Genomic DNA, 26,013 nt, shown 5'->3' with positions numbered 1-26,013 from the left:
GGGCATTCGCACGGTGCGACTCTTGGCCCTTCATTTCGGCCGGGCATTCGGATGGCCAATCGACGATTTCTTGCCCGAATGGTCACCCTTGCTCGATAGGAGAGGAGATCATCTTCGATTCTAGATAAGCCCTGTTGATAAAGATCATTCTGATCAAGCAAAGTCGCTTGATGTGCGAAAATCTATGCGAAAATTTGGGAATTTTTGCGAAGCGAAAGCGAAGCGAATTCTGCTCTCCAGTGCGAAGCGAAGCGAAAGCGAATTCGCTTCGCTTCGCATCGCTTCGCAATAAAGCGAATTCGCACTGCGAATTTAGACCCCTGGACCAAACAGACAGGTAGCAATTAATTATTTCAACTAAAACTTGCGAGATACTTAAGCCCTTAACTTAAATTTAACGGTACTTCCTTGCATTCAATTGAGTAAGTCTATGTTTTATCAACGGGAGAGAAAAGGACTGCTATCATTCAACGCCTCATTCCAAACAGATTCAATACGGGCACAAGGTGAGATAAAAACAAAATCTGTTTGTGTTCTTCAATCAAACGATTATATCTTATTAGTGGATAAATACTACGACCGATACTGAAGTCAACGTAGGAATTGTTCAAAACAACAATTATAATTGTCTTATTGACTCACCTGCAATCAAATTTGAACCGTTGGAAAGACATTGCTTCGATATTAATTACGATGGAAACGAACGAGTTGATGATCAAAGGAAAAGTGTTCCGAATTTCAGACGATGATTTCATACTTTACGTTTCGAAACAAAAACGAAACACTTCTGCAGAGTATGCTGAGTACCCATTCATCAGATATTTATCAGACATTGGAGGCTCGAGTGACATATAAATTGAATGATTATATATAATATGAACTTACCGCACCCCTAAAATATAGGCCCTTAGTTATAAGGCCCTATAGTTATAACCTATTAGTAATAATTAAGCTTAGAGCAAAGGGGATGTATTATAGCGCGTAATAGTTTATTGTCACTTCATTCGGAGGATGCTTCGGCCTGTTTTTGGGGATTTCGGCTGCGACCTTTTTCGGCTTTGTCGAGCTGATCATAAATATCATCCGCAAGATTCTTGTCAAGCAATTATGTAAGTACTTCATTTTTCGTAAAAGCGAGTTTCGTAAACATACGGCGATATTGAATTTGTAATGATAAGATTCTATCTTTTCTTATCATATTATGCTTTCGAAATTATTTTATTGCTAAAATGACGCAAAGCGGGTTTACCCTTCATAAAGCCGGTGAAGCTTCATTTTAGAACGTCTCATTCTCAAGATAACTTTGAGGTTTTTGATTTTCGGAGTTCTTGGAAATTCTTATAAGCCAATTAAAATCTAGACGGTGAGTTCTAGCGCCTGTTTTTAATCTTTTTTACACAAGGCGCGGATAAGTCCGACGATAGCGAAGAAGCCAGCTGCAGCGCAACCCCGGCGGAGATCGAGTACGAGACGCTAAAATACTACAGGAACGAAATCCACAGGTGCAAAAGCGATTCAAACAGCGGGCCCTTTCTAAAGCAACGTTCCACTAAAAGAATGTTTCACAGGCATCAACGAGTTTATTTCTCGTTCAATAATTTAAAAGTGCCCGCAAGAGGGTTGAGCAAATAATCGAATGTATCGGATCTTGGACGGATATTTTACGCGGAAATTATCTTCTTCTAGGAGAAACACAACGCATATTTCTCTCAGAAAGTTTCATTGACACTTTTTACTGGCTAAATTTTGCTAAAAACCGATGCGATTTTGTCTACCAAAAATTTTGATGAGTTTTTACTACAAATTTCTCGTTAAGGGGGTAGAACTAGGTTTTTTGAAAATAGGCAATTCTAGACCGGCGCTCAAAGCCAGGAGAGCTTAGATTTTCAAATTCTCTCTTCGGCTGAAGATAGAACAAACCTAGATCTAACAACATTTTTCTTAAAATTTTTTCGTCAACACATTTTGGCGCTAGAGAGCGAAACGTCAACCCACCTCTTTGAAAATCGCAATTTTAGCGTATTCGCGTCCTCAAATTTCTCGAGTCACGTGACTAGCCAAGTTTTTTAAATCTCATTTTAAGATAGTTTAACCATTTATCTAGCAACATTTTTGAGGAAATTGCGTAATCATAAGTAAAAACAGTTTTTTCTTATTTAAAGTGCCTTCCGAAAATCACGTTTTTTTCCAAAAATCTAGTTCTACCCCCTTAAACTACTAATTATATCATCCCTTGTTTTTAGCAAACCAGTCCAAAGTGAGAAGTTACTGCTTTGGTTGAGCTCCATCTTTTCGCTTTATCTTTTCTATATTTAGTTATTATGGGGAGCTTCCATTCCAGCGCAAGGCGCAGAACGTGTCCTACTGACTTTTCATGCTTTTGGAAAAACAATTTGAAACTTTCCACGATCCCCGAGCGCGGCATATTTGCATACCATCTCGCGGACACCAAAAATAATCTCTCCTGATTTTGTTTTCTCAAAATAAATTGCGTCCATCAAAATTTAATCTTGCTCGATAAAAAAATCCAAGCGTGCGTTTATGTGTTTATACGCTACCAAGATCGGCATCAAGCGTACCCAAACTCTAATCGATTGATTAAAAAAAGTAATAATACTAAACAGAAGAAATACAAAGAGAATTGCTTATGTTGTTCATTTCCGTTGAGATATTTTACAGTGAGAATAAACAGTCCGCACTTGAAAGTATCAAGAGCACGATCTTGATGTCTATTCGTGAAGTTCGATTGGTTTCTACTGTTAACTTTGATGAAAAACATAATTATTGTTGAATGTGATTACGCAGATTATACTTGATCGTCTATTATTGATGCCGAGAGAACCTTGAATTTGAGATAGAGTCTGAGAGTCAACAAAATTTAGACGAAGCAAATTCCGTATCTGGAGCACCAGTTGATGTAAGAATGAAATTCCAAGCCTGGGGAGCATGGGTTTTACAATTATCCTTCGTCCGAAGAGGGTGCAGATTGAGGCCGCGGCATCATCCGACTGCGGCGTGTCAAAACGCTGAGATTACACCGAATGAATTCCATTGAAATTCAAAAGATCATCACATCTCTAACGGGCTGACTGACAGCACTTCTGACTGGCAATGTTTACCGCTAGCGAGCATGAACAAGACCTTTCTCGGGATGATCTGATAAGTCGTTCTGTTTGTAGTTGTTGGAAACGAAGGCATCTGAGCATGGAAAACGCTCCTCCGAAGTTTGTATTTATGCGCGAAAAACAAAGAAACGATTCTAATAGAGAGTAGACCAGGCCATTATTAGATCCATTTGAAATTGCAGAGAATGAGATTCTTTGGCCCTTTGCTGTTATTTCAGTGTGTTTTTTCGGACGATCCGGTTGGGGGACAGCCGGATAGATGGGCAAACTTCACAAGGTGACTTTCTGACATCATGACTTCTTAGAAGAAAATTTCAAATGATAATGAAGAGAAGTTAATTTTCAAAATAAGATAACTTGAGTAACTCGTGCGTACAGCAACATGCAGCATATGTAAGCTTCTTTTTCGTATCTTCTCAAATCGTATCAAGGTTTGTTCTTTTACTACTATTCTTCTACTAGTGTCATGTTTACAGAAGAATGTGTTAGAATGTTAAATCGTGCGGTTTAGTGTTTCTGATCGCGCGAAAACGCGAAACAAACAAATGAGGATTAAGAAAGTAAATTCGATGAACTCTTTATTTTAGGAGTCTCTAAATATTAACCCGTGTAGGGCCTCAGAAGGTGTCGAGACCAGCGTCTCAAAATAAATCTGAAAGGATTTTTGCGCCTGCTAAGGGGCTTTACAACTGTCTGTTCTTATTTAAGTCACAATGATGAATTTGTCCTGTATTTAAAATGACGCTTCAGTGATTATGAGTTCTACGCCACGAAGAGCGTCGTCAACCTGGAGCGCAACACCGGAACTGAATTTCTCAAATTCTACCGCAGACTCAATGACCAAAGACCCGGGGCCGACCCAGATCAGGAAAGAGTCCCTTAAAACGACACCCTCGTGGTCAAAACCCTCCGTAATTTTAAAAACAAGCTCTGCAAATAATTATAGACGCATTTTCCAAAGACCTCGCAAATGACCATTCTTGATTTTCTGTTTTTTTACTGTAGAAAACTAGCAGTAAAGGCGAGCAAACTTTCTATTCTATAAATTATGGCCTTTTCGAAAGATCATGTCGGTGCGAAAAAACGGAATCTACACGACTGCCAAGTGGGATTTCGCCGGCAACAAAGTTCACTTCCTCTACGATGGTTTCGAGTGCGACACGAAGCAACTTGAGTCTTTCAAAGGTTTTCATCAAAAAATCTAATCACGCCGGATTCCGGAATTAGACCTAATTGAAAATTCCTGCCTTTCAAAAATTCCAAATTCCAAGCCGGTCCAAATTTTTCAAAATTCAGAAAGCGAGGTATCCCTCTTTCATTCATTTCTCGAGAAGCTTCGTTTTTTGAGACCCGAGAAAGGGTTGAAAAAGTCAGATTTTCGACCAGCCTTTTAAAAAATTACGAAATTCCAAAAAAGCTTACTTCCTGACTCGTGTAAAAATTGATTTAGGCAGTCCAATTTTCATCCCGGAGTTTCAAAATCCCGAGACGAGTGTCGACTACGAGTTCGTGCCACTGTTGGAAGTGCTGATGAGTCCGGATTTCGTCACGGACGTCAAAAAGGTTGAGCCTGAGCCGGATCTCGAGCCCACTAGGAACAGATTTCTAACAGAGACAAGCGTTTTCGGTGGAGACTGCGCCAAACATAACGCCCCGTTTTGAGTGAATGCGGGATGAACATGACATTCTCTTGGCGAAAGTTTGCACTTTTGGTGGCGCGAAATATAAATAGTCTTCGTCAGCGTCAGAAAAGCCTTCATGCTCGACTCAGTAACCTGTGTTGAAAACCTGAGTCAGGGTCCTCAAACTGTTTATCCGTCTAATAGGCCGAAATTGCCCTTTTATCAACCTTTTACATGTCGTTTTTGATCAGATAATGAAAGAGTTTACAATTGAATTAGAGTAACCTGCCAGGTGAGGAATGTTTCTCTTATTTTCAATAAATAAAAAGCACATTCTTCGGCTTATTCCAGGAGAACGTGGATCCCCGTCATTTTCATATTTTCGGCAAATAACGCGAAAACTATTGAAACGACGCCTTTTCAAACCCGCAGTTGCTTGCAATTAAAACACACGCGCGGCCAGCCATATTTATTAGAAACAAAATCGAAGCAATTATTTTCAATCGGGTGGGTTCTAATTCTCTTAACGACACTCACGTGCAGTTACACAACGAATAGGCGAAACGAAACGTGAGTTTCTTTGTTTTTGAAAAACGGAAAAAATAAACGCATTAAAATAACAAGCACTGAATGCGTAAAAAGATTTTCTTAGCCCAACCTCAATTAGGGTCTGAAAGATCTTTAAAGAAAAGCCGCGAAGCGGCTTTCAAAAAACGAACGTCCAGAGCGGCCTCGCAAGAAGAATTTTTTATTTTATTCTCAAATTCAAGCGAAGTCGGAAAGCTTTTTAGACCCTGACTCAGGTTTTTTCGAGCCCAGCGACGGAAAAAATCATCCTTTTCTGTTGTCTCTGAAATGTCTTTACTGGTAAATTGAGCTGGGAATTCGACTTTAGAGGTGCTCTGTTTGGGTGATCTTCAACCTGACTAGAATCTCCATCTTTTCCTCGCTGTGGAATGCGAACCTGAATTCGACTCCTCACCTGAGCGGCATTTCTCACATTGCAATTTCGAAAGAACATCAAAACTGAACCATCATCTAAATATTTTTTTCATGAAATCTGATAAAAAGTGTTCGTGGGAAAGTAGCGTGGCAGTGGAGTGCAAGGAAAGCGGCTGACAAATGTCTCAATTTATGTTTTACGCGGATTTGATTCTGTTCGTTATTTTGATTTGTTGAAATTGCGAAACACATGTTTGAGCTGCCAAAAAAGACTCAAATATCCGGACAAGGCCGCGTCGTATGCACTTGATGTCTTTTATTCAATACCAACAGGTTTGCGCTTAGAAACGAGCATTGACATGTTTTTGACATTCGACTTTTCAGAAACTTCCGTTTCCATCCCGCTGCGCGTCGTCCAGGCTCGCCCGGGTCAATCTGATTTAACCGAAAGCGCTGTTTGCGTTTTTAGACGTGTCAAGATTTGCAATGTCATCTTTCTAGCGATTCGGCCGGAAATGGGATAATTGAAATTTCAGCCTGTCTCTTTTTGGACCATTTTAGAAGACTACTGATTTCTTAAATTTCTTTCAAAAGACGATGCTCCTTAAAAAATCGTTCTTTTAATGCCTAGGGCTTTTTATATGCCTATATTTCCTCTTAAATCTGAGATCTATCGTCATTAACTCTATTTAATATATTTTGGGTACCCTTAAGTGGCTCATTCTTACCTTCTAAATGCAAAATTCGAAGTGAGATTAAACCCGATCACGAGACATTTTCTTTTAATTCGAGCAAAGTGCCACCTTTGTAGCCCCCCTCCAGCGTCAAAATTGACCAGAAAATTAGAGGTTACGAAAAAGCAGATTGAATTTTGACCTTACAAAGTACATCGACGAAGAAGCCACTGCTGTGTTGCAAGGAAGGACTTACCGAAGTGACCCCGAAATTTAAGCTAAAACATAAAAACGTGAGCCTCCTGAAAGTGTACGAAATCTTCAGAGTAAGATTAGAAACGCCCCCCGCGGAAGTATTTCTGTTGCCGGATCTGACGGTTTGCCAGACCTCGCACACACCGGAAATTCCACAAATGTCCGCCAAAGCCTGGCATAGCAAACTTGAAGTCAAGGATTACATTTACGGAATGGGATCTTAAATATTTACCGCTTTAGCCACTTCGACTTTTCTAAATAATTTAAGAATGCGGATAGAATTTAAACTTTGTCAAATAACTATGACGACTCTCCAAAAAACAATTTGCTCAAAAGTTGCCTTTGTAATCTAAAATAATAATGATCCCTGATAAGGCGCTGGGTTCTGGGTTCAGCTTCAAGTTATCCAAAAAATATGGAACTATATCTACTCTTAGGGGGATCTATCAAAACACCGGTTGATTCCGGTTTATGCGCCCCAAACATAGCTACCGATCTACAGCTTCTCATATCAGCACCTTATGGATTAAATACACGTAGACAGATTGTGAACGCTTGTGGCTTCAAAGTCTATTAAACAACTGAGCAGTTTTTATTCTCTTAAAAACTTGAGGAATTATCAAAAGGGTAGGCATTTTGATTCGCTCATAAATGACCATTTTATACTGTTAAATTATCGGAAAAGTTTCACCGGTCGGTCAAAAGCCACGTGATGGCAAGCACGGCTAATTACAATCTTGAAGTAATTCTCCAGGCATTCGAAGAGGAAAATATTTACCCCAAGTGTCCGTTACGCGAGAACACGTGTGCAAAAATTAACAATTTTTCAATGAACACAGATATTCGTTTTATCTTTCTCACGGTGTACGGACACACGTTAGAAAAGTTTTTAAAGAGGAGATATTTAAATTTTTCAATTTTTTAACAACTAAAGCTATTTTTGCAGGACTTGCGAGGTGGCGCGATTTTTGCCGTGCACTCAAGTTGGTCTTGGCTGAACTTCCTTGATCGGAAGTTCTTAGTTCCCCGTGGCATACTCCTAGTACAATTAAATTGGCAGCGGGACTATCTTATTTTCACTTTAAAGCCACAAGAAGGACGTGGTCGCTTCCCCTTTCGTGGATCATGGTCACGTCCGGCTCAGGATTTCCTAACCGCAAGCTCGATACCAATCCAATTTTTCACCTTGAGTCCTCATTTTTCCTCTGACCTTAAATTTATTATCTGAACCCTGCAACAAAGAGGTTTCGAATCGCCAGTTTACGATATGAGGTACGCTTTCAACCCTATCTGAATACGACGAAAAAGGACACGAAGATAAAGACTGATTTTCACAAATTAAGCATTCACTACGACTACGATAAGAAATTGGCGAGGTACACACTCGATACGGCTGGATTTGCGGATCTTATCAATGCCTATGGACTCACAGAAATGGAGTTTATCCACGATTTTAGCTCGGATTTAGGGTAAGCAGCGTTTCTCATTTATCTTGTACTTCTGTTGGGCTACAGTAAAATATTTGAAGACTTAATTTTCTTTACAAAACTAGTAAGACTACTTCTACAGTTGACTGCAATTAGCGGTGTCGCTGGCACTCTAACAATGAAAGCGCCGAATTCTTGGTATCTATACTTTGCTCTAATTGCTGAAAACGCGATTCAACAAAATAGCGAAAAATGCACGAGAAACGGGGCGGAACATAGCGGCTACGTGAACTTAGATATTTTTCAACAAGTTTCAAGCTGTCCTGAATAACAAATTGACTCGTGTTTGTTGAAAGCACGAGATTTTTTGTTAAGACTTTTCTCTTCGAATAAGTTCCTGGACAATGAATTATTAATGACCTCTTGCATTTAAATACAGCTGATCCAATAAGCAAAATACCTCTTTATTTAGATGCAATTAGAAACTAAAGTTTAACCTGAGTTATGAAAAACAGATTTGCTAGGATAGCAAGCATCTGAGCCCTAAAAGCTGTTTCAATAAAAAACCTATGCTTAAGAAAAGCCCCTAAACACGTCTACCGAGAAAGGATCAAGTACTTGCTAGTTTGCTAAGTAGCCAAAACAGTTGACTTCCTTTTGATGAAGTGACTGTTCATTTTACACGTTCGCTAAATTGCATTTTTTTCGCAGTTGTTCAAAGAAACGAAAGCTAGAATTTTTGGCGCTGAAAGTCGAAACCGGTTATAAAGCCGTGGCTCATCGCATTTTTAGTTACGCCGTTGATCGGGTTACGGGAAATTGCTCAATCTACTCGTTGGACCCTAGTTTCGGCGACGACCCGGCATCCGATTTGTGGTATCATGGCGGAAAGGTAACAGATTATAGCAGCTTTTAGATGCCTCCAGAACTGAAATAATTCGCCGCTTTCGCGAAAAATTATTTCATCAAGAGTACCTCTTGCAGAATTTTTATATATTTCATAAGAGATTTCATTGACCTCAGAACTCCCAACGGTTTGAAAAGACGGTCTTTTTCTGATTAATTATTTTGATTCAATTTCTCGTAAGCTCTATTAGATTCAGTTTTCGTATTTACGAACTATCGACCATTTCCTCGCGCCGCCCCGATAAATTGATATTTCAAAGATTGGGCATTTTTTTGAAAATAAATATTTTTCGTCGAGACGCCCTAGTTATTGTGAATACAATCGCCCAACCTTTTTTCGTCGGTAGTAAGATTGCTTGAAAGTGAAATTAAACAGAATTTGCTCTGAATTGTACTTAGTTTGTTTTGAGGAGTGCCAGATAGATAAAAGCAACCAAAGCAAAAAATAAAACGAAGAACAGGCCAAAAAAAAGCAAGCCTTGCATTTAGAGGATGAGGGCTTTGCTTCAATTAGTATCAATTGAATTTTTATTCGACATTCTCGCGAATCGTTTCCCTTGTTCCTCCTGTCTAATGCATCTCTAAACGTACTTTCTGTATAATTGCCCCAGATGCAGGAGAAGGCCTTGACTTGACTCAGCTTTTTAGTTCTGCAGTTTTTGGGAACTCAGGTTTTCTTTAATTTTTCTCGCAAGATACTAGTATATTTTCAAGAGCGCCAATTTCACACCTTGCTTTCAGATATCAATGCACTCGCCTGAGTGGTTTTGGCAGATTCCAGATCCAAACGAGTATTGGTACAAGGCAACGTTCCAAAAACAATCTATGTAACCAGACGCGCCAGGCAGAACCTGTAATTTACCAACCGGTCCAGCACCACTTCAACTTCCCCAGTAACCACTCAATGCTTTAGCAATTTTTCTGCAACTTCCTAAAAGAGTTTCAAAAAGTCTGACTTAAAATCTGCCACAAGCCAAATTTGCCACAATCACTTTTTTCCCAAAGCGTAATCAGATTTCGCCTCCTTTCTTTTTGAAATGCGCGAAATCGGCAATCGCTCAGGCGCTTTTCTAAAGTCTGTTACCTTGTCGGGGTTAATGTCACTCACAAATTCAAATCACGTTAACCACATTTTTGACTTTGCTTTTTGAAAAACGTCAGTAATCAAAATTCACCCAATTCAATAACCCACGATCTTTATCCACGAAATGCTTTTACGTGAAAATAGCCCCGCAGATCAACTTTAAAGATACGGCTTAGAGTCAGATTTTTGGAACGTTACAAAATGGGATCTCAAGAAGTGCGATACATCGATGCGAACTTTTGGTCTTCGAAAAGAACTCCGAAAAAAGGACAGGCGTACACCTTTGAATGGGCATTTTCCACAGAAGATTGGATTTTTTGGGAAGGAGCTAGTCCTGAAGACTCGTAAGTCTACCGATCATAAATAATAACCGCGCAATAATCAATCAATAACTTAATTCAAATTCTTTAACTGACAAGTAAGTAAATAAGTAAGTGCTAAGCAGCAAGGTTTCTTTCATAGACAACTCAGGTTCCAGAAAGAAACTAATTTGATTATCTCTCCACAAAGATCTCGATTGTTTACCGGTAGACTATCTTGATTCTACCGAAAGATCAACCCCCAAAACGTTTTTGATAATTTGATAACGATGGTTTCTCATTAAGCTCCCGTTTTGTTTTTGGCCAAAAGAATGAGTTCGTTGGCAGCTAAGAGTCTCCAATATTAACCAACAATAAAGATGCTTGCTGAAAGTAGCTAGAATTGAACATCTTTACATACAAAGGAATAGTTCGAAACTTTTTACCCAAAAGTTTTTGCCCCAAACAAAATGAATTGGAGACTATATTCTTGTTTTTTTTATTTTATCAAATTATTTCGTAAAATTTTCAGCCCAAAAAGCAAAAACGTGTTAAGCACCTTATGCAATCTTTGGAGAAGATGGCAGACGGTGTTTGTTTTTCTTTTCGAAAAGGGAGGAGCCCGTAAGGCTCCTGACTCTGGGAGTCCTTACCATAAGCCTCTTGTCCGAAATGGCCTCCACGCTTTAGCATTTTAATTAGTTTTGGTCAAATAGCTCTTCCGTGGCTACACTCTTGCCAGTCAGTTTGCTTGCGTAAATGAGCTCATTACTTCACAAATCCCTTTAGAATGGGAACACAACTAACTTTCTCTTTCTCTTTCAGAACACGAAGCATGCAGCCTCTCCAGCTCAGGACGCGCTCTGTTCAGCCCGTAACCGCAGGAATCGGCTCAGACTTGATACTAAGCTTCTCTAAAAATGAACCATTTGGAAACCAATTAAACATTCCAAACAGATCAAAAGACAGGAAGTTATTTTCACTTTAACTGGGTCAACCTTCATAGGCTCCTTTTGTGGCCACTCGAGGAAATGAACAGACAATTATCCTTTGAAATGAACTTAAAAGAAATAGAAAGATAGACCTTGCATAAGAATTCTTGAATAAAACGTCTTACAAGAGTTTTGTGGTGCTTAGAACTGAGCGAGCGGACATTGTTATCGCTTTCCATTTTGGCACAATTTACAAATTCCATCGCATCGGCCACTTCCTCGACGCCAGATAAGCCAACGAGTACAGCTCACTGCTTGAAATTTCCAAGAGCTTCTTTTTTACAAAATTTTTGTAATAAGAACGTCAAATAGAAGCAGATTCTATAAAGTGCGAATCGAACATAAATTTATTCAAAACAAAATAACGAAAAAACTCGCGAAAAACGACGGTGGCATATTTTGGATTTGTGGTAATCAAGCAGCTCAGCATCGACCACGGTCGGTGTCAGAATCGAGTAGTAATCTTTCTCGAGCGCAGTCTGAGCCGTGCCGTTTTCAGCGGGTCATCACCACCACACTGACTACACGATTTACTACTACAACGAGTCACCTTCCGCAAACCCGCATAAGACCTTCGATGCCGTCCAGGTTCGTAATTTTGAAATTAACCTCACAGCTCATTTCCGCTTATCATTTTTTTCCATTTATTCTTGATAAAAAATAGCCTCTAATTAATTGTATCATGGGCGCCATTCATAACGTTCATCATTATTCTAAAAATAGACTCCAATCTACAATAAACAGAAAGCACTCTTCTTTCTCACTAAAAAAGATTCAATTAATTGATTCTTTGGAAAAAGAGTCTAAGGTAGCAAATCGAGTTGGCCAAATAACTTCAAAGTATAATGCAAAATTTCGCGACTGATACTGTATCAGTAATACATCTTTTTTCTGTGAAGGATGCCCACCTGACCAATATAGCTGAAAGCGAAGCCCATAATTACGCAGTTTAATTTCGTCATCCTCCTCGAAAAAAAGATGAATTGAAATGAGAAGCGGCCGCGAATTGAGCACAATTTACTAAAATCGTTGTTTAGGCTTTGGTTTTCCCACAACAAGAAATGACAGATGTCGCGGTGGGCTAATTTTCACCGTCGGAGTTGTCTGACGATTTCGGCTTAGTTTGATAGCTGAGAATCATGAAATTTGCGGGGACTTTGAGTGACACCAGGTCAAGGCGATAGTAATTTCTAATTCCGTGCCTTCCGGATTTCAGCCAACAGGAACTTTAGAGCGCCAAAATATTAATTTCAAATCGGCGCGGGATGAATTTAACCTGTCAAGATAAAACCATCAACAGAAATGTTTCGCTGGGAAGCGACACAAATTTCTTCAAGTAAATATAACAGATGTCAACGAGATGGGCCCAGTTGTCAAGGAACGATTCTACGAAGAATTTCTAAAAGTCGGTTATTCAACAGTTCAAGACTCTTCGGGATAATCGCAGCTGATCCTAAAGAGAATTACTGTAGCTTATTTTGCGCTAACATCTTTGTCCACGTCAGTTGATAACGTTGAACAACCCAAAGCCAGAGTTCCAAACGGCACTATCGGCAGCTGCTGGCGTCGGCTACTTGCGCATCAATCGCCTTCGAGGCAGGGGTGGATATTTTGATATCAACCCGTTTTTCAAAAAAGTGGAATCATCAATTTCATCATTTCAAAATCTGAAATTTCAAATGAAATTGCAAAAAAAAGCTGATGAAATAGCTTTGCAAATGAAAAAAAGTTGAAAAATGAAATGTGCGATGATTGCAAACAGAAAAGCTTCTCGCACGGTTTTGAAATAAATTTGAAATTGAAAAAACGCACTTTTCAGCTGATGAAGCCTGTTTTTCGATTTGAAAACAGTTTGAAAAATGAAATTGAAAAAACGAATTTTTGCAGATTTCAAGGAGGGGAAAAACGTAAGCCCGCTTTATTTCCCTTTTGGATAATTCTAGTGAACCCTTTATTTTTTATGATTTAGGGGGGATCTCATCAGTGTCTCCCGGTAGCTGAGAGCACCCCACCCCAGCCACCCCACCCTAACACCACCCCGACATTTCGACTTCGCCGTGAGAACCACCCCACCCCACCCTGAAAAATTCTAAGGTGGCTTCGAACCCCCACCCCACCTCAAAAATCACCAGGGTGGATCCAAATCCACCCACCCCACCCCACCTCACCCTCAGGGTGCATAAAAATGAAATTTTTTAATTTTACGAACTTGGTCGAAAATACCCAGTATTTTGGCCTGAGTCAGGCACCTGAACCTGACTCAGAGTTGGAAATGTCGTACATTGCCACGGCTTCGAAAAATTGAGGTGCTTCCGTGACCACCCCACCCCACCTCAAAAAATATCAAGGTGCTATGCAACCACCCCGCCCTCGAGGTGCGGTGGTCAGGGTGATTTACAACCCTGGCTGAGAGTAGCGAAGCTGGTCAAAAAAATTTCCCGGTAGCTAAGCTAACCTTAGCCGTCAGCTTCGCTATCTCTGCTCATGGCATATCCCATGAAAGTCAAACCCGAGTCGACTTTTTACCGAGAAAAGGACTTATTTTACACAGAAAATTAGAAAATCGGATATTTTCTGCGTAAAATAGGTCCTTTCTATGTAAATTGCGTCCGTTTTCTTTGTTGGTCGGTGGGTTTTCGGTGGGTTTTGGTTGTTTTTCGTGTCTTTCGATTGGAGTTGTGCCCGCGCACATCCGCCCATCCAAAAATCGGACCCTTCGCGCCCGCGCTCGTCCGACTATTCGATTCTCAGGCAAAAAATGGTCAAAACTAAGATGAGCGAGTGAGCGCGAGCAGAGCCCCGAAATTTTTCGTGAGTGAGCGAGCGCGAGCGAAGGTTCCCCGATTTTAACGTGAGTGAGCGAGCGCGAGCAGAAGCCCCAAACTTTTTCATGAGTGAGCGAGCATGAGCGCTCGCTCGTGATGATTAAACACTGAAATTTTCAAGGCCCGGGAGATTTTTGAGAAACAATTTTCAAAAAATAAATTTTCTTATTTTTCGTTTCTCATTAAGGGATCCCCCGATTTCGCCAACTTTGAGGTCGAACTACTTTTTCGGGCTTAGCTATCTTGAAGGTTAGGGGCTTATTTTAAAGAGCATTTCTAAATGAGCAATCTCTAGTATAGAAAATAAATTTGATAAGGGGAATCACCTATAAAAATCGCTCTAAAGACATTGATAGTCGCCAAAACCCGGTTTTAGGCCATTTTCAAAGTCGAACTACTTTTTCACCTCTAATATATTCCCCTTATTTTATTATCCAAACTTTCCTTGATACCTCTTCTACAATCTCTAGTACAGGCATCCGATTTGGTCAAGGATTTTAGAATTTCTCTAAACAAAAACTTTTTCGACTGCTTTTTGCCATTTTTGTGACTTTTTATGCTCTCTAGCACCTCTTTGTGGCAATTGATTTTATCAGGACCTATTTTTTCTGATTCAGCTTCGTCTAAGCTTTCTAAAAAGCCCTCATTTATATGATTTCGTCGACTTTAAAAAGTCGAAAATTTTGCGAATTTTTTCTTAGTAATTTTTTTCATCAAAATAAGCCATTTTCAAGCCTTTGTCACGGCTAATCACGTGACGTACGCCCCTTGACATAATATATGGAAATGATCCTCAGACGATGATCATTTTAAAATTATACCAAGCAAAAGCTCTCGATGAAATTTTTCAAATCGGGAGGGGATCCCTTAAAAATCCTTCTTTCACTTTAAATATCAATGTTCAAATAATGAGTTTAAAATAAAATGAGATTTCGTTATCAGGCTTATTTTTGAGTTATTCAAGCCTTTATTTAGGCCATTTTGGCAAAGATGTTGACTTCAAGCCGAAATTTAGCCGTTTTTTGTTAATCAATTGAGAAACCTCTCTGTTAAAGTTAAGGTCTAGGATTGATCTATTCAATACGCCTAAATAGGGACCGCCTAGATAACTAAGTCCCGAGTTACTCAAGGGTCAACTTGGGGAATCGACGGTAGCGCCCTTAAAAATGAAATCAGGAAAGATTTCGCAAATCGGACGTTATTTTTACGAAAATAGGTCGTAAGCGAGCGCAAGTGAGCGCGAGCAGAGATCTCGCAATTTTAAGGTGAGCGAGTGAGCGCGAGCAATGGCCTTGAAATTTTACATGAGTGAGTGAGAATGAGCGCTTGCTCATCATTTTTCAAACACTGTTTCAAACACTGCTCTGATCAGATCGGAGGATCAGAGAACAGCGCGGAAACGGATAGAATCGAGTGGTCTCCGTTTGTCCAAGTCGCCGTTTCCCCAAGTCGCCATTCGCCCAACTCTTTGAAACGGGGATCTTTGTGAGTGGTCTCCGTTTGCCCAAGTCGCAGTTTCCCCAAGTCGCCGTTTGCCCAGCTTGGGAAACGGAGATCTTCGGCGATGTGAAATAATTTCAATTGATTGATCAATAAATTTTTTCATTGGCTTCTATAACGTCAATCCCGACTACTCAAACGTCAATCCTGGCTTCACCAACTTCAATTCTTGTTTCTCCAATGTCAATCCCGACTTCTCAAACATTAGTCCTGGCATCAATAACGCCAATCGTGCATTCTTCAACGTCAATTCTGGCTTCAATATCGTCAATCCAGGCTTCAGCAATTTCAATCCTGGCTTAGCAAATGTTAATCCTGGTTTCTTCAACGTCAACCCAATCTAGGAGGAACGGGATTGACGCTGGAGAAGCCAGGATTGTCAACAGAGCCCGAAAGATTGAAGTTCGTGAAACTGGGGTTAACGTAGAAGCCGAAATGGACGTTGGTGAAGTCGAGCTTGACGTCTGAGAAGCCGGGATTGACGCTTGAAAAACCACCGTTGACGTCGGAGCAACGGTTACCATGATTGAAGTTGTTGAAGCCAAGATTGCCATTGGAGAAGCCGGGATTAACGTTGGAGTCAATAACAATATTGTAAATAAAGTTAAGCGATGAATAAATCAAATTTACTTCACATCGCCCTTTACCCAAATCGCCGTTTCCTCAAGTTGGGCAAACGACGATCTCGGGGAAAAAGCGACTTAGGCGAGCGGAGACCACTCGATTTTTGTCAATAAATCAAAATTTATTCACATCAAATATATTAACTTGGGCAAACGGCGATCTTGGGCAAACGAAGACGACTGGGAAGCATCGGCGGATTTTCCGAAAAAATCGCGTAGAGTCGGAAATGCTCCGAAATCGACAGCTCTCGTGGGCTTTTGAAATTGTTAGTTTTTAGCTTTTACTATATAAAGTTTATTGCTTGCGAGAAATTTCCCGAATTCGAAAATTCAAAAGATTTATTTTATAGGCAAGATTTTCCAGTTTATTTTCGGCGGGCTCACTGCTCGGCGCCCCCGCTCGGTGAGCCTATTTAGATTTGAAATGAAAATGAAATCTGCAAAAAATCTGCAAAACGAGTCTGGATTTGAAAAAGTTTTGAAAATTGAAAAATGAAATGATTGAAATTTCAAAATTGGCAGCACAATCATTTTCTTTGCAAAGACAATGAAATTTGAAAAAATTGAAATTGCGATTATCTTTTGAAATTTCAAATCAAAAACGGTTGAAATAATGGTTTGATATCAAAATATCCACCCCTGCTTCGAGGATTGACCTGTGGGGACAAGATCTGTTACGTAAGAATCTCTTTTCTCAATTTTTTCTTCTTCAAATTGACAATTTTTTAGATTCAATTTTATCTACTTGACAAGCCAGCTCACAAAACAGCTGATAAGGAGCTCGGATTAAACGAGGCGTTCAATTATCTACAATATCAGATACAGGTAAATTCTTCCGAACAAAAGGAAGGGTTAAAATCGTCTCTTTTTGATGAGCTCGGTATGTTGTCTCTGGAAGCGATTTCTTCCTGATTGGCGAGTTGGCTTCTAAAATACAATTTTTTATTAAAAAATTATAGAGCTTGCAGAAATATACGTTAGTAATATTTCTTATAAAGTATATAAATATTATTATAGAAAATATTCTCATCTTGTCGCTCAGAGAATGGCCAGTGATTCTAATGATTCTAAAAGTGAAGAGCTACGTTCTAAGTAACTGCCAGCCTGGTTCCTGAAAGTTTATGCACGAAATCACGTGTGAGCATCAGAATTTATCGCCGTACGTAATTTTCGCACGTTATCTAAGCACAGAACTCTTCAAATTGAGTGGTCGTTATTTCGCGAGCCGCACTCTCGAGGAATATTATCACTAGTCTATGCCCAATGTGTTATATTCAATATGTTCCTTGCGTAACACTCGGAAAGAGGAATCAAGGAAATAGAATTAGAAGGCGGCAGATTTAATTTAAGATTTTTCGACGATTTTCTCGACATTTTTCTGCGGTCGTTGCTAAGCGCGTGAAATCTCGGAAAATAAAAAATTACCAGTTTTTTGTTCCATTGTCGAGCCCGTTTGAAAAAGATAGTTTTTCCGGAAATCAAATATCGAATGAACAAACTTCATTGTTTTGGATCAGAAATCATAACATGATATAAGAGCTAAATGAACTTAAGGGCGAAGAAAAGGACTAAAAATGATCATCTCAAATATCTGCTCCCCCGCGTCAGAGCGAAAAATTTTAATGCACCAGAAAATGCAAATATTTCTCACACGTACTCCCAATCATAATAATCAAACTTAATTTTTTACAACTTCCAAACTTGTTCTAAAAGAAAAACCAACCCGGAAAATTATTATGACAAGCGAAAACTCAAACTTTGAAGTGGAAAAAGTTTTCGCAGGCTCTGGAGTAATCTGACCACATTTTTTCGAAACTGAGAGAGCTTCAATAATTTTGATAAACGACGGGAAAATAAAGTCTGACGGTCTTTTTTTCCTCGGCCTTGGATTTCTATCTAAGAGCCGTTACGACGGACGTCAAAATAAAAAGGACGAACCATTTGAACTCAATTTAGCGGTTTTTTATTCCCCAATTTCTTATAAACAAAGGCATAAAGTAAGATTTTTATCTCTAAAAGAGACCCTAGAATTTTGTCATAATTTACATTCACCTAAGAGCGGGGCCCTTTTGAATTTATAACAAACCTTACCTTTGTAACTCTTTAAATCTTTTAGGCTGAAGAGGTCCGAGTGGATATGTCCAACTACGTTGGCTACACTGCCGTCTTTTCCGGTAAGTCACATTTGCGAAATTTGAAATTTCTTCTCTTGGAAAAATTCAATTATGAAATGTCTAGCCGCCCCTAATACGCTGAGAGACAAGGAGATAATTGATGAAAATGTCAAGTATGAAGATAAATATGTCGTTGACGGATATTCCGATGGTGCTTTTGTCAGGGATGAATTACCTACCTGTAGTTGATAACCATTAGTGTCAAGTGTATAAATTGGGACCTTGATTGTAAGCCCGGGATCACCCTAAATATTTTGTTATTAACATTGAGATACTGTAACGGTTTCGCTCCCAAGAATCGTGATGCAATTATGACAACGAAAACGAGTTCCAACGAAAATCAGAAGAAATTCAAGTTGAATTTCGAGACCCTTTCCTCCGTTCTTATCTGACTTTGTCGGCATCATCAAAACCAAGCAAAGAATAAGGACCCCGAGTGCTAGATTTAAAATCTGAAGGGTCTGAAACTGAGTGGCATTCAACGAAATCGAACCAGATGAGATTGGTCTATATTCAAGTAAAACGTGTTTGGTGGAAGGGAGTAATAAAAGAGCCTTCCTCGCTCCTTATTTATGCTTCTTATGCTAAAGTGTTGATGGAGTACCGTCAAGTTTATCGCTTGATTAATCGCATTGAAACTAGACAAGAGTGTCTCCTAGTTCCAAGTCGCGAAAAGTCGCTTCGACCGCAATTTCCACCAAATAGAACATAAACCGCATGTTACGAAAAACGAACTTCTGGAACTAGGTATACAATAACTACTTTTTTTTTGTCTTATTCACAATTAATTCTTAATTAAATTTAATTCCTCCGAAGAAATAAAATTCCTCTTAGCTGCCACTAAAATAGTCCTTAATTACTTTGATTCATTTCAAAATCTTGTCGACATCGTTCTCACGGATTTTTTCTTCGTCGAGACAAGATTTTTTGCGCCCCTAATTCTCTGCGAATTGGCAAACAACGTGTTTAACGACGTGTTGTCGCGATTCTTGAGTATTTTTTAGGAATGAATAAAAATAACTCTCAGGGAGATAAAGAAAATTGCGACCGCGGTTTTCGAGAAAACGAGCAAAAGTTGAAATCATGGGTTTTTGCTTCTTTGTTCGTACATGGAATCGTTTTATAGTGCAAAATCAGACTTCGCAAAAGCCGGAAAAGTGATTATAGCATTTGATGGAAAGCCTCGGAAGAGCACAAAATGACTCTTTGTCAATTTTGAACAACGTGGAACGGGCGGAAGCAGACCTCCGCAATCTTAAACCCATTCAGTTTCAGCCTTTCATTTTTGCTGATTCTGGAGAAAATCAACCTTGAATTGATCTACTTGTAAATCAGTCAATCTTCCATTTGGCTCTTTTTTGATAAAGAAAAACGGGTGCGCTGGAATTCCAATTTGCAAAATTATATAATTTTTTTTTCGGGATTCACGTTGCGCGCTGGGCACCACGTGCTCCGAGGTGCAATTTTTCAAAAAGCATCTGCGGCCGTGCTGTGCTGATACGTTTGGAACTGTGGGTAGTTTATCGCGCGAAATGTGAATAAAAGAAGGGTACCCTTGTTTTTTAATTATGCCTAGGCGGCGACGCACCTGACTCATCCCAAGGAAAGGCTCACTGATAAAGCTACGAAAATAATTATTTAGTTCTTGCGCCATTTAACTCCTTGGCGCATGAAGAAAGAGACAATCAAGATGAGTTACGTATTGTGAGCCCTTAAAAGATAAGCTGGAGCCGCAGTAGGGTCGATTATCGGTGGAATTTTGGTCGGACTCGTGATGGTCTCTTCTGTTTTTCAGGAAATCGGATCATCTTTTTCTTCACAATTCAAAGATTCTAGCGATAATCGTCGAAAAAATTCATTTTAGAAAGTTGACTTATATAACAGCCAAATCCCAAAAATCAAGATTATCCGAATTTAGATGAAATTTTGCGGAGTCCAGGTTCCTTCAATCGGCAGCTGAAACTTATCATTTTTTACTGTTCAGAAGAATATTCTAGCGCTTGGCAAATAATTGCCATGTAAAAAAAGATAACGACGGAAAGCATTAAAATAAGGGCTCGTCCTTTTTCTTGTCTAAGCAAAAATTGCATAATGCAGAAAATTGCGGAAAATTTAGCCGTAAAATTTTAGCTAAGAATCGAAAGTAAAAGATTCATGAAGAAAAATGCATACGTTTTTAGATAGACTTTAAAACGTTGCAAAAATCATTTTACGACGGGGAACAATCTGTCAGGAGATAAGATATGAACGATTTTAGAAAGTCATAATTTAGCGTTCGGTTTCAAGCATCCAATATTTTAGTAGAGCGCCACTTTGTCAAAAATATATTTTTCCGCGACTCCTGGGCAGGAACTATAATGAAAACAGCAGCCAGTTATTTTGCTATATGCAGTGTTCATTTGCATAGATGTTATTTGCTAAATAGTCGCAATTTAGAATGTGAATATTTAAAAATTAGAAAGCTGCAGGTCCTTCTTAGCATCTTGATAACTTTACAAGTACGATCCATGAAAGAAGGGCCATCTGCAGGTACTGGCGATAGAAGAAGAATGAGGAGAGGGTGAGAACTGTAATTAGAAGCTTCCTTCCTGCGCCAAGAAAGGCGGCTGCGGAATGTGGATTTATGAAACCTTGAAAATTACGAGCTCCACTACTTGTGTGCAAAGCTGCGCCGGCGGGGGCCGACTTCTATTGTGCGAACGTGAAAGGCTTTATTCGAGGCTATCTTTAAAAGGCTTACCGCCGCTCAAGAACTACGGATTTAGGTTCAGTCAAAGAGCTACCAGTAACTTAGCCAGTTTCCTCGGTTTGAGCTGAGTTGGACTGAAACTCAAAAGAACGTGTGACTAATTAACTCGTTTAGCTCCACAGTCGATTCAAATACGATATTTGGACAAGCTAAAATCGTGGACATCTCAAAACCCATAATTTCAAGAGCCATCTTTTGAATATTCCAACGCGCAAACAATCCAACTACCTCTTTCCCTCACAACGAATTTCAATGATGTTTAAGTTACTGTTTTAATTCCAAAAATTTGAGGGCCCAAATAGAAAATTCTCTGATGAATGATTTAATAAGTCCATATTCTTAATAAAATCCAAATTTAGCGGTCGATTTCCTGTCCAGAAAAAGACGAAAGCGAAGATGTTCGCCGCTTGATCAAGATTTTGCGCTGATGTTGCTCCATCAATCGACGCTATAATTTGTCCTTCGAGTGTTAACACGACCACAGCCGTTGATATGGAGCCTTGAGCCTTTCCGTTTCCCGTTTTTACGTCTTTTAATTTCTTACGTCTTACGTCAGAACACGCCAGATCTTGTCAAGCGAGGAGGAGCCGATAAGGTCTCCCGTGTCAATAACTTTATTTTCCAAAACGAGAAAAAAAACCGCCACGTTGTTTTTTTTTCGTGAAAATCATCTGACTCAACTTCGGTTTTCAAAAAGTTCGATAAGCAAGTAAAATGAAAAATAAATTTCAAGAAATTTATTATGCTTGTTTCCTCTGTTTTAAGCATCGAAATTATAGGTCAATATTTTCAATAAGACATTCAAGGCTTCGATGAGGCTTTGTAGAGGGTCACATTTGGAAAGTTATCTAATTCAACAGGTGAAAATAAAAAATTGGGCTCGATGTCAAAGCTAGACAAGATCAGAAGCAGCCGACTCGGATTAGAAGACTCTTTCACGTGACATTTCTTGCCAGCTGTCGAATATTGAAGCACTCAAGTTCAGATCTAAAGCGTTTTGAAGCGGTTTATTAAATAAGAGTTCGCGATAATCTGACAAAAGCACTTTCCACTTTGCGGCTTTTTGGTTGAATTTCGCTTCCTCATTTTATGTAAACCTCTCTAGCTTTAGTTTAAACTTCCTCTTTGCCGGAATGTCTCCTTTACAAAAGCTCTTTGTAAAACCGGAAAAACCAACTCTTATCTAAGATGAGCACTAGCAAGGTGAAGGGCGTTTTCTTTATTTACCCGTTACTTTATTCGAGTAACTCGATCAACGGTTGTTTTTGCAGAGTTGAAAAAAGGGAAACTGTTTTCGTAGCTGCGAATTCGTCACATTTTTAGAATTAAAAAACGCATGTTTACAAATTTTTGTGGCGATTCTGATACATTTTTATTGCGTATAAAAAAAACGTTTTTTCAATTTCAAGTTCCACTTAATTTAGTATCCGGACGAGAACTTATATCCTGCTCGCGTGAAGATGTTCCCCATTATTGAAGCATCACTTCGGCGGTCATTTTTGGCTCTGAAGCTACTGAAAACATGGTTTTGCGGTCTCAAAGCCGCCCAGACTCGTCCTCCCAGTCGTCTTGAGTCGTTTTTGAAAATCCAGCTTGGGGTAATTGATATGAAAACACGATTTTATTGCAGTCAAAAATTTAAAACGCTGATTTCACGAATTACAGAAAAAAAAGATTAAAAGTGTAAAAATTGCTGGCTGATCACTTTGGAGCGCTCTCAACGTGGCGCATACGGAGATAATCCAAATGGATTATTGATCTTGCCTATCTCGACTCGTACCATCGCCCGTAAATACAAGTCACCCCTTACAGCGCGTTTCCTCTTAATCCCTCCTTCCAGCTTACTTTCCATCGAATTTGAACTTGTTGATGCTGAAAGACTTGGGCTCTTTAGAAGAATTCCGAAGGGTCGAAAAAGTATCATAATCATTTTATCGGGAAAACCACACGAACGTCGGATGGGAAAGCACGTGCAGCAAGACACTTTCAGTCTCATAAAGGTCAACTCAAAAGCACTTACACTGGGGAGATTAGATAATGCACAAACGCGCTACCAGTGAGGTTGGACGCATTCTTCCCGCCAAGCCTAAGTTCATTAGATAAACTATCCACAATTCTATGCCTCTCTACTCATCCTCAACTAGGATAATCATTAGATCGAGTAACTACCTACTGCTCCTCCTCTGTGTTCCGCAGCGGATTTTTACTTTAGCTAAGAATAGCAACTTTGTCGTGGGACGGCGAAGGATGACGTTTTTTACGTTAGAATGGAAAAAGACGCTCCGGAAGGGAGATATTTTCAACATGGTGACGGGGATCCTCTTTGCCATGCAGCGAAGTGATCGTTAGCTCGCACGTGGAAAGTGGAACTCGCCGTTTTTTCTTGTTAGTTTTTGCTTGGAACGTAACCTTCCAGGCGTTCAATGATGAAATCTAGCTGGTCGAATATGATAAAAAAGAAAAGAGCTAGCTCAATTTAAATAATGATCCCTGCACAATTTCATCGTGGAAGTTGATTTCTAGTCAAAACGAAAAGATCAAGTTGTGTTTGTAATTAATTCTAAAATTATGCTCAACCAACGTAAATATTTGAGTGAGAGGATGACACGACCTCGTGATAACGACGTCGTGAATCTTTTTCATCAAAATAAGCATTTTTTTCCAATTGGCAATTGCTCGACCTCGAACAAGTACAAGCGTCGAACATGAAGCAATTTCCCGTTGGAAATCGACCCACAACAAATTATAGAGCTACTTTTGATTGCCGAAAAAATAATTTCCAAGCACAATTTTCTCGTCCGAAATTCGAAAATATATCATCTCAATTTCAACGGAAAAAAGTTCAAATTTTGAATTTTCGTAAAGAAAATCACGTATTCAGGAATTTCTATTTTGCTTCAGCTGAATTCTGACAAAGCGAAAAATCAAAAAACGTGAGTAGATGTCTCCGAAATTCCCGAGCTCTTGAAATTGTCGAGTTCAATTTCGTCCACGATTGTATCTGAGTAGTTTCTGCTTTCTTAGTTATTTCCGACTTTTGTACTATTATTTTCTGTTTGTACTTTTGCTCGTTTCTTTTGGTCAAAAACACAAAGCTTTCATAAGAATTTGAACGATGGTGGCCTGTTAGGATGGGCCTCTCCAAGCGCGATTTTGTTATTGGGGTAAATTCTGTCCTTTAGTCCTAAATAAATTAATTACGAAGAACTATAGAGTGGTCCAACAAATCCAGTCTTTGAATCGAGTTGTTCTTTATTGAATTAATTCGCATCTTTGTACTCCCGCTTGTTTTGATTATTCGCCGGAATCGAGAAGCCAGGTATCCGTTCCCAGAAGAACCGTCAACTTGGGTGTTGAAATGTAGTTTACAGACCGCGGTGCGGGACTGATCCTCCAGCAGCTTGTCCTCCGCCGATTCTGATCGACGCTTGCGCCGACGGGTTAAACCGTTTTCCGCGGTGCAAAAAACTACCTCGGCGTCTAGACTTTTTCGCGCGTTTTTTTTTCGCGCTATGAAAATATTATGTAAGATTATTGAATCGGTAAATTCGCGAAATTTAGCATCAAAGAAGCGGGTAATAAGCTTGATCGCACAATTTTTCCAAATGTAATATAAAAACATGAAGGATTTTGTGATTTGGTTAGAAATTATCAACCCTTTTAGACTGACATTTTTTTCATATAATAAGTATCTGTTCGGCTTAAAAAATATTAGAGACATTCCGGCGGAATAATTTAAAGGGTTGAACGATGAATAAAAGAACTAAGGGACCCCACCGCCGATCAAGCCGCAATAACGTGCGCTGAGGGTGAACGTAGAATAGCTTTGTAGCTCGACTTACCGATTTTTTTTGCTTAGAAAAGGCTCCCGTTCACAAAATAATTTTGCCAAATGATGGGAGAGCTAGACAAAGTGGCGATGATTTGTTCAAATCTCGGGACTATTTACAAACGAAGACCTTTTTACGCGCCGCAGAATCATCAACCCAAAACCCCAATTTGTCGCCAACTGTAAGTCTTACATCATCGTTCTTTTGCCATCATCAATCTCTGTTAAAAGTAAACTTGTTTTTTCAGCCGTGAGAATTAGTTTTTTGAAATTAAGCCCCTAAATTTGAGGTTTTAGAAGAATCTAATCGACCGGTTACGAGGCAAGACGTGAACAAATTGGCTCATTTGAGCAAGTCAATGTGGTAATCACCCCTTTTAAGGCTTATAGGAAAGAGAGTACAATAATACGACATCCATGGTCCATGGATTTTTCAGAAAACTGCAAATCTGTTCTTATTTCGACAAAAATCCGGAAGTTTAAGCTAGACAGAGAAAAAAGCTGCTTCATTGTTTATGATGACAATTTGATTGATTGTCGGATAAAAAAGGCATGTCGTTTAATCATTCCTAACAAGATCTCATTACCAACAATAAATAAGTGAGGACTTAGTAAGGATAGAATCGCCCTCTGATCTTATTTGCTTTCAATATCCTTTTTCATGAAATATAACGAGCTACACGGAGAAAGCAAAGAAAAGGAGATGAAACAGAAGGTATCGGATAAACTTTTTTCGCCGCAAGTCCGTATTGATAATTGGAGAAGACACGCTAGGTACACGAAAGTAACAGAAACGACATTCGGACATGGGTTCATAACATGCGCTACATAAATACAGCAATGCAGTTACTACAATTTTTATCGTCATCCATCTCACTGTGTTTTGAAACAATATCAATTATGTTAATCAAAATAGGTATACCTAATACAATCAACAAGAATCGAAGGCCTATCAGCTCGGCGTGATACTTTTAAGATTCGAAAATT

At 39.3% G+C, this 26,013-nt stretch overlaps 2 protein-coding genes and 2 long non-coding RNA genes across 4 annotated transcripts; all 4 read left to right on the top strand.

Moving 5' to 3' along the window:
• Positions 1–988: 988 nt before the first annotated feature.
• On the top strand, positions 989–2,490 carry LOC145699851 (uncharacterized). The gene is made up of 3 exons (XR_014134093.1): positions 989–1,109; positions 1,403–1,502; positions 2,317–2,490. It is a non-coding gene; the product is annotated as an uncharacterized LOC145699851 (long non-coding RNA).
• A 787-nt stretch (positions 2,491–3,277) lies between these two features.
• LOC145698241 (uncharacterized) lies at positions 3,278–4,787 on the top strand. Its single transcript, XM_081775443.1, has 4 exons — positions 3,278–3,402; positions 3,876–3,993; positions 4,190–4,310; positions 4,576–4,787. Exons 1-4 carry the CDS (start codon positions 3,311–3,313, stop codon positions 4,785–4,787), a joined length of 543 nt encoding a protein of 180 aa, XP_081631569.1. The 5' UTR covers positions 3,278–3,310.
• Positions 4,788–5,816: 1,029 nt separating this feature from the next.
• On the top strand, positions 5,817–6,608 carry LOC145699610 (uncharacterized). The gene is made up of 4 exons (XR_014134047.1): positions 5,817–5,842; positions 5,949–6,022; positions 6,074–6,108; positions 6,575–6,608. It is a non-coding gene; the product is annotated as an uncharacterized LOC145699610 (long non-coding RNA).
• Positions 6,609–7,865: 1,257 nt separating this feature from the next.
• On the top strand, positions 7,866–18,637 carry LOC145698240 (uncharacterized). The gene is made up of 13 exons (XM_081775442.1): positions 7,866–7,890; positions 7,962–8,087; positions 8,838–8,937; positions 9,693–9,756; positions 10,241–10,379; positions 11,160–11,218; positions 11,826–11,914; positions 12,627–12,735; positions 12,860–12,922; positions 16,924–16,952; positions 17,004–17,099; positions 18,391–18,448; positions 18,513–18,637. The coding sequence occupies exons 1-13, from the start codon at positions 7,886–7,888 to the stop codon at positions 18,635–18,637; spliced, it is 1,062 nt and encodes a 353-aa protein (XP_081631568.1). The 5' UTR covers positions 7,866–7,885.
• Positions 18,638–26,013: the final 7,376 nt, after the last annotated feature.

This window comes from Oikopleura dioica, chromosome 2 (assembly GCF_907165135.1).
Source record: "Oikopleura dioica chromosome 2, OKI2018_I68_1.0, whole genome shotgun sequence".
Classification (NCBI taxonomy): Eukaryota; Metazoa; Chordata; class Appendicularia; order Copelata; family Oikopleuridae; genus Oikopleura; species Oikopleura dioica.
This window is presented reverse-complemented; position numbering and strand designations above follow the sequence as displayed.